Genomic DNA, 12,518 nt, shown 5'->3' on the forward strand with positions numbered 1-12,518 from the left:
AACTGAGAGGCATGATTGAGGGCTAGGCATACCCCAACAACAGAATGGTGTGTAATGTTATGGAACTGAGAGGCATGATTGAGGGCTAGGCATACCCCAACAACAGAATGGTGTGTAATGTTATGGAACTGAGAGGCATGATTGAGGGCTAGGCATACCCCAACAACAGAATGGTGTGGGCGTATACCGGGCATAAAACATTTAGAGTAGACTGATTGGCCAGCTCATCCTAAAATAGCACATTTTTGAAACCGTCTGTTTGAGATACACGTTTGAGGTGGGGTTTTTGAAGGGTTTGTTCTCCAATATATGCTTTGACCACATACAAGTATAGGATTAGTCAACATTATTTGGGTATGAGTTAACAGAATATGAACTTTTACGTGAGATTTTCACTGTACAGTTAGTTACAGACAATTCTTGGATTAAAGTATCATTGTTATCAGTTGATAGTCATAGAAGAATATTAGCCATCATTGGAAATCTTTTCAAAATAAATGGTTAAATGTAAATGTGGTGTTATATCTGATACAAATCCGTTAACATGGAATAAAAGTACTATTCAGAAAAAAATGTCAAGGTCTTGAACATGAGAGAAACTGTCAAAGAGCAGAAAACTGTACTGTTGTCATACTTCCTAGACTTGTAACATATGCACTCGGGAATGCAAGAAAGGAGGATATTGATGTGACCTAAACACAGTACAAAAACACAGAAACCATGCTGGGGGGAAAAATGTCTTTACTTTGTAGACCAAGAAAGAGAATATTTATAACACTTACTTTATCTCAGGGGGAACAAACATAGAAAGACTCCCAAAAAGTAATCTCATAAATGAAATCTCCCTTTAAACAAAATAGTTAATCCTTGTTTTATAACTTAAACCAGGTCATGATTCTTGACAAAAGAATAATGGAAACTTTCCCCACCACATAGTAACTGCTTGGCAAACACATTTTTAAATGACATCCATCTGCTCTTGTTCTTTTGGAGTCTTTGCATAGTTCCAATTCCCTTTGAATGGAACAGAAATAAAACCTTTGATCTGAACGACACTAGATTAATGTTAGTTGTGATTAGCCCACAGAAATGCTGTCTCATGTGGCCAATACTGTACATGGGGCTCAGAAACAGTAACAATAATACAGTCCCCAGTCATAGGATAAAGGGTACTCCACTCGTAGAGTAGCAAAGAGTGCAAACATTTAGGTGATCACAGTTATTGAGATATATTAAGGACTCTCATAAAGCCCATATATAGCCTCTAAAAAAATAACATACATTCAGGAAATACAAAACCAATAGTGCTAAATGTGATATAGTGCCAAGCAAATTCCGTTGTGCATCAAAATAATAAATACAACAAAAAACAAATACTAAATATCACTCTGCAACAGTCAGGAGTTACAATAATAAAGTATATTCATGTATTTGCTGTTCTGAGGTGCATTGCTAATAAAGGGGTAGTTTCTCTAAATGCCTCCCACAATGTACCAATGTAGGTCAGGGTTTCTGAGACTAATAAAGGAGAGACGTGAAATTAAAGTTTCTACTTTTGCAATATAACCTATAACGTTTAACTGTATCTTAGACAAATACGATCTGAACTATGAGAAGAGCTATGTATCTTTGACAGGCTAGCATAACGCTGTCATAAGCATACCTTAGACATAAGGATGGCTTGATTATAAGAAACAAAAAAAGAACATCATACATATGCTGTGTGTGTAACCTGTATGTTTACAGTATGGCTGATGCTTTCTTCATCATAAAATATCCTGATTGTGTTTGTTTGTATGGTTATAGGGAGCAGCATAAAAAGCTCACCAGCGCATCCCTGAGAGAACAAGAAGAACAAGGCAACATTCACCACATAATGTTTGAATGCTCCTATAGCACAATGTTTGTTTAAAAGACAATGAAATGGTAGGCTGCAGCGTGTAAGGTTAAATGTGCTCAAAGTGCTTCACACCTGTCCATGGCTTTGTCCAGGAACCACCCAGGGTCCATTAGTAAAGACTGAATTTTCCTTGAGTGAAAAGTGAACCCTTTTCCATGGATAGACTTTGGCTTAACATCACTGAGGATATTAAAGACTTCTGGTATTATTTGAACAGTCCAACCCCCCAAGAAAAGGGTAGAATACCCAGAACGTCTGGCAACAAAAAACTGGGACACCCTCACCCTTCACGGAAGACAACTGTGCATGAGTTTGAGACCCCACCAGATGCAAAGGCACACGAGCCGAATTATGATGAAGAAACAGTAGTAAGTAGTTACTGAAGGCTTTCAGAGTACTCAAAGCATACTGCCAATCAGTGCTAAGCCTTTTTATAGCCTTTTTGATAACACTCAATGTATCCACACTTACCGTCATACAACAGAGAAAACAACAACAGAACCAACAGAATCTCAGGACGCTACAACTCATTCAAGAGATATTTCCCTTTTATGACAAATCATAATCCGTTTTCTTTGTTTCATACCTTAAAACAACAATAAGAGCTCAATAAAAACAAAAATACCAAATAAAACGAGCAAGCAGGGTAAAACACCTCTGGTTCAACACCATGTTATTTACCTGCCAAAGTACAGTGCCTTCAGAAAGTATTCATACTTACTCCATTTGTCTTTGGTGTGTTACAGCCGGAATTCAAAATGGATTACATCTATTTTTTTTCTCTCACCCATCTACACACAATACCCCATAATGACAAAGTGAAAACATGTTTTTAGAAATGTTTGCAAATTTATTGGAAATAAAATATGTAAATGAGATATTTCTGTAAGTATTCACACCCGAGTCAAAACTTTGTAGAAGGACCTTTGGCATCAATTATAGTTGCGCGTCTTTCAGGGTAAATCTCTGAGCTTTCCACACCTGGTTTGTGTAACATTTGATTCAAAATTCTTCAAGCTCTGTCAATTTGCTTGTGGATCATTGCTAGACAACCATTTTCAGGTCTTTCCATAGATTTCAAGTAGATTTAAGTCAAAACTGTAACTCTGCCTCTCAGAAACATTCACCGTCTTCTTGGTAAGCAACTCCAGTGTAGATTTGGTCTTGTGTTTTAGGTTATTGTCCTGCTGAAAGGTAAATTAATCTCCCAGTGTCTGTTGGAAAGCAGACTGAACCAGGTTTTCCTCTATGATTTTGCCTGTGCTTAGCTACATTCCGTTTCTTTTTTAACCTGAAAAACTCCCCAGTCCTTAATGATTACAAGCATAATGTTGGATTCTAGTTTAAAATAAACTTATTAATGTTACCATACTATAACTTATTGATTACTTTACATGTATAAGGAATGCATAAGTTTGGGTCTATAGAGAGTGTAAGAACTAGGTGTATGGAAAGTTACTGAGTGAGGAAGGGGGAGTGCAGAAAGTTTACATTCTCAAAACATGGTATTGTTAAATCTCATGGCTCCTAAAGAGAGAAGCAAACTGCAACAGTCTGGTTTCAGTCACTGATAAGGTAGGACAGCCGTGGAGTAGGGAGGAGTGAGGAGTGAGGAATTTGTCCCGAGGTCGGGTCAGATGAAGTGACAAGGAACAGTCATGATACAAACATTATACTTCCATGCCCATGAAGGTTCTAGCAGGAGGCGGGGCCATGACCACACCAGTGAGAGGAACCAATTAACTCCGGACTTGCAAAATAGATGTATTGGCTGTTTAGATGTGCAAGGAGTTGACTCAGCCTAGTAGAAGGGTATAAATATATGTGCTTGTGTAAACACGTCCTTTGCCTTTGCAGTTGTTTCACCCAGTGGGGGAATAACTTGGTTTGAGCTTTTCCTAGTCATCCGTTTGAGTTTTTACTCTTTGTTCAGAACCTAACAATACCCATAACATGATGCAGCCACTATGCTTGCAAATATAGAGAGAGTGATACTCTGTAATGTGTTGAATTGGATTTCCCCCAAACATAACACATTGTATTCAGGACAAAAAGTTAATTGCTTTGCATCATTGTTTTACAGTATTACTTTAGTGCCGTGTTGCAAACAGAATGCCTGTTTTGGAGAAGAAAATACAATTCTGTACAGGCTTCCTTCTTTTCGCTCTAATTACGTTAGCATTGTGGAGTAACTACAATGTTGTTGATCCATCCTCAGTTCTCTCCTATCCCAGCCATTAATCTCTGTAACCATGAGAGCTTGATTTCATTCCTCTCCGGCTACTGAATTAGGAAGAACGCCTTTTTTTTATTTGTATTTTTTTACGAATATACCAATAGGTGCCCTCCTTTGCAAGCCATTGGAAAACCTCCCTGATCTTTCTGGTTGAATCTGTGTTTGAAATTCACTGTTTGATTGAGGGACCATACAGATAATTGTATGTGTGGGGTACAGAGATGAGTTAGTCCTGTTAAACACTATTATTGCACACAGAGTGAGTCAATACAACTTATGTGCAAATATTTACTCCTGAATATATTTAGACTTGCCATAACAAAAGGATTGAATACTTATTGACTGTAGACATTTTAGCTTTTCATTTTGAATTAATTTGTAATTTTATTTAAAAAAAAAATATATATATATACTTTTACATTATGGGGTACTGTGCGTAGGCCAGTGACAAAAAAACTACATTTAATCCATTTTAAATTCAGGCTATAATACAACAAAATGTGGAAAAAGTCAAGGGGTGTGAATACTTTCTGAAGGCACCTCAAGCCTTAAAACTAATTGGGAGTTCCACCATTAACAGTGTGGCGAGTTACATTAACAAAGAGCAATGTTATTGCTGGGTTCATAATATGCTGCAAATGTTGTTCTGTGTGTGGTGTGTATTGATCATCCAAAGTAATTCACCGAGCTTGGGTTGTTGACCGCAAAGCCCAGGCGATGTGTAGGAATGAGAGGTCAGTAAGCTGGATGAGGTCACGTATACAAAGACCACAAACTTCATGTCCTGTTCTAAATGGTAATGGATAGGGTGGAAGACAGAGTAACTTCTTTGGTTTACCTTTACGGCAAACTAGTGCTGGTACTTTTCCATTCTGTAGTTTCAAGGTCTTTTCAATCTGGAGAGGTTAGAGTACTTTGTGGTAGAGACCCTCTGTGGAGTGCTGTACTAGAGGGTACTATGACCATGCACTCTATCTGAATCACTCTTCCCCTCCCCTGGAGGTGCGGCTAGGAGTCTGCAAAGTGACTGTGGGTGTTGGTGACAGCCTGGGTGGCTTCCTCAGGCAGAAGGGTGGGGTCAGTAAGGATGGATGTGCTCGTGCTGAACTGTCGGAGAGTGCTCAGTACCACTGGACAACAGAAAGACCAATCAGCTATACATTCATCACAGTTGACATTCTGTGTGACAAGTTACACAAAACAAGTTACAAAAAATATAGATTTTTATTCCTCCATAAAATAATTTATGAAACAGCAGACAAAGAGGAGCTAGCATGCCTCTCAGTAAGGCTTCAGTTTTTAAAAATATTTTTTTTAACCTTTATTTTACTAGGCAAGTCAGTTAAGAACATATTCTTATTTTCAATGACGGCCTAGGAACAGTGGGTTAACTGCCTGTTCAGGGGCAGAACGACAGATGTGTACCTTGTCAGCTCGGGGGTTTGAACTTGCAACCTTCCGATTACTAGTCCAACGCTCTAACCACCAGATTGTGCATCTGACTCTTCATAATCCTACTTCCAAAAGCATGCTAATCAGACGGTAGTAATATATAGTCGCTAGTAAAAGTCTATGACCCAGGGAATCGATAGAACATCACTAAGAGATGCACAAAAACAATGTACCATTAAAAATGGGTGAATCTTCACTTTAACACTTGGTGGAAGCACCCTTGGCAGCCATTACAGCTTTGAATAATTTTGAATAAGTCACCAACAAGTCTTAAGGCAACAAATATCCATTGTTTTTGTAAAAATTGCTCAAGCTCAGTAAATTTGTTTGGGAATCATTGATGGTTAGAAAAATTTAAACCTTGGCTCTGATTTTCCCACAAATTTAAGTCAGGACTGAGACTGGACCATTCAGGAACAATTAACACCTCTTGGAAAGCCAATTCTGGTTTGTCTTTGGCATTACTTTTGTGTAATTGTCCTGCTGGAAAATACAACTGTATCCCAGGGTTAGGTATTCAGAAGACTGTGGCAGGGTTTCTCTAACTTTTTACCTGGGCTTTGCTCCTTTCATATTTATTTTGAACCTGACAAACTCCCCAGTCCCTGCCGGTGAGAAGCATTCTCATAACATGATGCTGCCAACACAATACTTAAATACCTTATCCTAGGTTATGGTTTTATTTTTCAGCGGGACAATTACACAAATGTAATGCCAAAGACACACGATGATGGCTTTCCAATAGGTGTTGAGTGTTCCTGAAGGGGCCAGTTTCAGTTCTAACTTAAATTTGTTTGAAAATCAGAGACACGGTTTGAATATTTCTGTCCACCAATGATTCCTAACCAAATTTACTGAGCAAGATCTAATTTAATCTATTTTTAGATATAATTTTAAGGCAGCAAAATGTGCAAAGGGGTGTGTAGACTTTCACTAGGCACGGTAACCTAGTGAACTGAACTGTCTCCAGTGATGATAATCTCTGACGTCAACATCCCTCCCTCTTAGATTGAGTGTATAAGAGACACAGGTTGAACAAGAGACTGAAGGAGAATGTGTTCTTTCTTGTAAATAAGTGACAGGGAAAATATTGTGTGTGAGATCATGTCACATCAGGAGGTAAATCTTTCCTTACAAAGAAAAATGGGGGTGAAATGGACTATTAGACATTCTAAAAAAAGAAGTATATCGTACATCACACATACTGTACCATCTAACACCTACAGACAACTAGTCATTCAAGTCAAAATCATAGTAAAACGCTGTAATGCAGTGGTATTCAAACTTTTTCAGGCAGTCTTTTTGTTGAGCGAAACTTTCTGAGGAATGTAATACACAGAGCACAACAAACTTCGTTGAAATAGGTCAAGTGTCCTTATAGGTATATTTGGCGTGGAAAATGTGAATCCAGCTGTACAGCCTATTACCTGTTTACGAGTCTTTTATTAAATAATGTGAAACAATGTGTGTTTACTGCTTTTCATTAAATCATGCATAGCTGTTCTTTATATGGCCTAAAATAAATGTGTTCATATGGGCAGAAAATAATCTATAGGCTATAGCATACTGAATTTTTATCAGTTATGAAAATAAAACATTTAATGCAGAAAGGTGGATCTGGTAAAAGGCTGACATTTGGATGTTTCAGTTAAAACAGACTGTCACATGACTATAGAAATGGAAAGATTACGATTTTAGAGACACAAAGTAACAATAACCTATGATTAAAGGGTTAGGCTATACAGTCATCATCATTATTCACATCATTCCAATTCAATCAAGTCACAATTATCGGCTTTAGTATTGACATCAATGAGCAGACTTTCCGATTATGAAATTAGGACCGAAGAAATCCACTGTTTATATAAAAAGTATGCCTTTTACATTTTAACAGTCTAAATAAGTCAACGTAATATACGACATCACAAAATCCATTTGGCCTACGTCGTTTTATGTAGTCTCACTATGATGCGGAAAATGTAGGCTATTTCAAAATAATTGAATACCACATTGAGTTGACTGTATAGGCTATTATAGTAAAGTTCTATCCGAGGTTCAACTTTAAGACAAGGGCATTTTTTAAAACTATTTTGATACTCACTTCATGTCTTGATAATGTGAATGAAATCCATTTAGTTTTGAAATCAATATTTGTCCATATCACCCATTGTTCCCATTTTCAATAAAGAAATATGCATGACAGACTCACAAGACTATAACATTGGAATGTTGTAAAGTGCTGACCTACCCTGGCTGTCGAGGACACAGGTGAAGCCACTGAATACAATTCATTAAAAGGAAATTAAGCTTTTTGCTTTTGAACCCATTTTAAACATGCTATAGGCCTACATTTTTAGCCTGTATAGTTTGGACTATCCTTTCCGTAAAGTATGAGACTTCCATTTTTTTCTCCTTTCTTTTTTAACCTTGCATGCAATCACAACAGCTGTTCACATAACTGTCAAAATTCTGATTCAGCTGATTATTGAAACAGGGTTCAAGTTGAATGTCTAATTTCACATATAAATGCTTATAGTCTGGAAGATGGCACCGAAGAGGATGGCTGGCGTTTTACATGCCAGTAACCAATTGTGCTATTTTGTTCGTTTTTTTGCGCTGTTTGTAACTTATTATTTAACTTATTTTGTACATAATGTTGCTGCTACCGTCTCTTATGACCGAAAATAACTTCCGGACATCAGAACAGGGATTACTGACCACGAACTGAAAGAAGCTTTTTCCTTTAACAAGTCAGACAAGAAAGATATACTGCTCGCCTGGGAACAGGCCCAGAACCCCGTCATTTGCGTGAAGAAAAGACGGAGGAAAAGAGGACGCAGATCGGGCTGCAATATGAGAATCTGTAGGTGAGCGAGTAAACTCCCACTGCCATCAATTCTACTTGCTGACATGCAATCACTGGAAAATAAAATTGATGACCTATGATTATGATTATCCTACCAACGGGACATTAAGAACTGTAATATCTTATGTTTCACAGAGTCGTGGCTGAACGATGACACGGAAAATAGATTTCTGGAGGAATTTTCAACGCACCGGCAGAACAGAGAAGCTACGTCTGGTAAGACGAGGGGTGGGGGTGTGTGTCTTTTTGTCAATAACAGCTGGTGCGCGATGTCTAACATTAAAGAAGTCTCAAGGTATTGCTCACCTGAGCTAGAGTACCATATCATAAGCTGTAGACCCCACTATCTACCAAGAGAGTTCTCATCTAAATTATTCGAAACCGAAGACCGATGCTGGCACTAAGACCGCACTCAACCAACTCTATAAGGCCATAAGCAAACAAGAAAATGCTCACCCAGAAGCGGCGCGCCTAGTGGCCGGGGACTTTAATGCACTGTAAGTGCATCAACGACGTTGTCTCAACAGTGACCGCACATACAGTTGAAGTCGGAAGTTCACGTACACATAGGTTGGAGTCATTAAAACTAGTTTTTCAATCACTCCACAAATTTCTTGTTAACAAAATATAGTTTTGGCAAGTCGGTTAGGACATCTACTTCGTGCATGACATAAGTCATTTTTCCAACAATTGTTTACAGACAGATTATTTCACTTATAATTCACCGTATCACAATTCCAGTGGGCCAGAAGTTTAAATACACTAAGTTGACTGTGCCTTTAAACAGCTTGGAAAATTCCAGAAAATGATGTCTTGACATCATGGGAAAATCAAAAGAAATCAGTCAAGACCTCAAAATTATTTTTTTTAGACCTCCACAAGTCTGGTTCATCCTTGGGAGCAATTTCCAAACGCCTGAAGGTACCACGTTCATCTGTACAAACAATTGTACGCAAGTACAAAAACCATGGGACCACGCAGCCATCATACAGCTCAGGAATGAGACGTGTTCTGTCTCCGAGAAATGAACGTACTTTGGTGCGAAAAGTGTAAATCAATCCCAGAATAAAAGCAGGACCTTGTGAAGATCCTGGAGGACACCGACATAAAAGTATCTATATCCACAGTAAAACGAGTCCTAGACCACCATAACCTGAAAGGCTGCTCAGCAAGGAAGAAGCAACTGCTCCAAAGCCGCCATAAAAAAGTCAGACTACAGTTTGCAACTGCACATAGGGACAAAGATTGTACTTTTTGGAGAAATGTCCTCTGGTCTGATGAAACAAATATAGAACTGTTTGGCCATAATGACCATCGTTTTGTTAGGAGGAAAAAGGGGGAGGCTTGCAAGCCGAAGAACACCATCCCAACCGTGAAGCACAGTAGTGGCAGTATCATGTTGTGGGGGTGCTTTGCTGCAGGAGGGACTGGTGCACTTCAATATATTGATGCAACATCAAGACATCAGTCAGGAAGTTAAAGCTTGGTCGCAAATGGGTCTTCCAAATGGGCAATGACCCCAAGCATACGTCCAAAGTTGTGGCAAAATGGCCTAAGGACAACAGAGTCAAGGTATTGGAGTGGCCATCACAAAGCCCTGAACTCATTCCTATAAGGAATTTGTGGGCAGAACTGAAAAGGTGTGTGCGAGCAAGAAGGCCTACAAACCTGACTCAGTTACACCAGCTCTGTCAGGAGGAATGGGCCAAAATTCACCCAACTTATTGTGGGAAGCTTGTGGAAGGCTACCCGAAATGATGGACCCAAGTTAAACAATTCAAAGGCAACGCTACCAAATACTAATTGAGTGTATGTAAACTTCTGACCCACTGGGAATGTGATGAAAGAAATAAAAGCTGAAATAAATCATTCTCTCCTATTATTCTGACATTTCACATTCTTAAAATAAAGTGGTGATCCTAAACTGACCTAAAACAGGGAATTTTTACACAGATTAAATGTCAGGAATTTTGAAGGTGTATGTAAACTTCCGACTTCAACAGTAGATATCCCAACCAGAAGTCATGGATTACAGGCAACATCCGCATCGAGCTAAAGGCTAGAGCTGCCGCTTTCAAGGAGCGGGACACTAATCCGGATGCCAATTGATAATCCCGCTATGCCCTGTGGCAGGGCTTGAAAACTATTACTGACTACAAAGGGAAACGCAGACGTGACCTGTCCAGTGACCGGAGCCTACCAGACGAGCTAAATGCCTTTTATGCTCGCTTCGAGGCAAGAAACACTGAAGCATGCACGAGAGCACCAGCTGTTCTGGATGACTGTGTGATAACGCTCTCGGTAGCCGATATGAGCAAGACTTTTAAACAGGTCAACATTCACAGAGTGCAGGACCAGATGGATTTACTAGGACGTGTACTCAAAGCATGCGCGGACCACCTGGCAAGTGTCTTCACTGACATTTTCAACCTCTCCCTGACATTTTCTCCTCTCCCTGACTGAGTCTGCAATACCTACATGTTTCAAGCAGACCACCATAGTCCCTGGACAAAAGGAACACCTACGTGAGAATGCTGTTCATTGACTACAGCTCAGCATTCAACACTATAGTGCCCACGAAGCTCATCACTAAGCTAAGGACCCTGGGAATTAACACCTTCCTCTGCAACTGGATCCTGGACTTCCTGACGGGCCACCGGATAGGCAACAACACATCTGCCACGCTGATCCTCAACACCCTCAGGGGTGTGTACTTAGTCCCCTTCTGTACTCCCTGTTCAACCAAACACGACTCCAACACTGACGACACAACAGTGTCCTGATCACTGACAATGATGAGACAGCGTTTAGGGAGGTCAGAGAACTGACAGTGTGGTGTCAGGACCACAACCTCTCCCTCAATGTGAGCAAGACAAAGGAGCTGATCATGGACTACAGGAAAAGGAGGGCCAAACAGGTCCCCATTAACATCAATGGGGCTGTAGTGGAGCGGGTCGAGAGTTTCAAGTTCCTTGGTGTCCACAGCACCATCGATCTATCATGGTCCAAAAACAGGGTACGAAAAATCCTTTTCCCCCTCAGGAGACCGAAAAGATTTGGCATGGGTCCCCAGTTCTTCAAAAAGTTATACATCTGCACCATCAAGAGCATCCTCTCTGTGCGAGCGTTGCAAAATAAATGTACACATACATGTTATTCAATCATTGCACCCACAATGCTCGCGCATGCCAACGAGCGTGTGTTGCCAGGGGCTAAAACATAAGTTGCTTCACCCATCACCTCATTGGCTTTTAGAAGCATATACCCACATGCCATCTCCTCATTGGTTATAACCACATGGGTGATTGAAAGATGAACTGAGGTCAGGCGGTTGGTTGTGGTAATACACCTTATTATGAAAGTTAGATGCCAATCGCCATATAAAGTCCAAAGGAGAAAAAGCCTGGAAGGAGAAGAGATGACTAGAAACGATTCAGTTGATTGTTTAATGTGTGGATTAATTGTCCGAGTAGAAGACCTTGTGCACAGGTAAAATAACAACTCAACATTTATGTCCCAGGACAAATTAGCTAGCAACAGCAAGCTAGCTAGCTAAATAGGTCAAATTAGCTAGCAACTGCAAGCTAGCTAGCTAAATTGCCATACATGTTTAATGCTTTTTGACCTGTCCCCAAATTAATATAATTGTTTCAGAGTTTGCTTTGATATTTCAACCTGCGTGTCGTGATCGCATTTGGTGTGAGGGGACAAAATCTATTTGTGCACGATGGCGGACGCAGTTTGGGCATGGTGTGAGGTAAGACCTGAAACCCGACTCAATCATGACTTACTTCAAGCCAGCGGATTTTAAAGATTTCACAAAGGTGTTTCCTGGGACTCACAACCTGGGTTGCTTCTTTCACATGAAACAGGCCATTTGGCAAAATGTACAAATGTTTTCCAAAGTGCGACAAAAGTACCTACACGACACCGACTATGCCCAAGAGATCAGGGAGCTCGGCGTGCTAGCATTCGTCCTGCCGGCTGATGTACGCCAATGTGTCCACGACTTGCTGGAGGAGCTCCTGACATACTTTCAGACAACATGGGTTGGGGAGAAGGTC

General features: G+C 39.9%; 1 protein-coding gene across 1 annotated transcript in view; it reads right to left on the reverse strand.

Moving 5' to 3' along the window:
* Window positions 1-3,104: 3,104 nt before the first annotated feature.
* LOC124034302 (MLX-interacting protein-like) overlaps window positions 3,105-12,518 on the reverse strand; it is a 49,110-nt gene continuing 39,696 nt past the window's right edge. Inside the window, 1 exon segment of the mRNA XM_046347308.1 lies at window positions 3,105-5,266. Within this exon segment, the coding sequence (XP_046203264.1) occupies window positions 5,145-5,266 (122 nt within the window). The 3' untranslated portion in view covers window positions 3,105-5,144.

Source organism: Oncorhynchus gorbuscha, linkage group LG04, assembly GCF_021184085.1.
Source record: "Oncorhynchus gorbuscha isolate QuinsamMale2020 ecotype Even-year linkage group LG04, OgorEven_v1.0, whole genome shotgun sequence".
NCBI classification, from domain to species: Eukaryota; Metazoa; Chordata; class Actinopteri; order Salmoniformes; family Salmonidae; genus Oncorhynchus; species Oncorhynchus gorbuscha.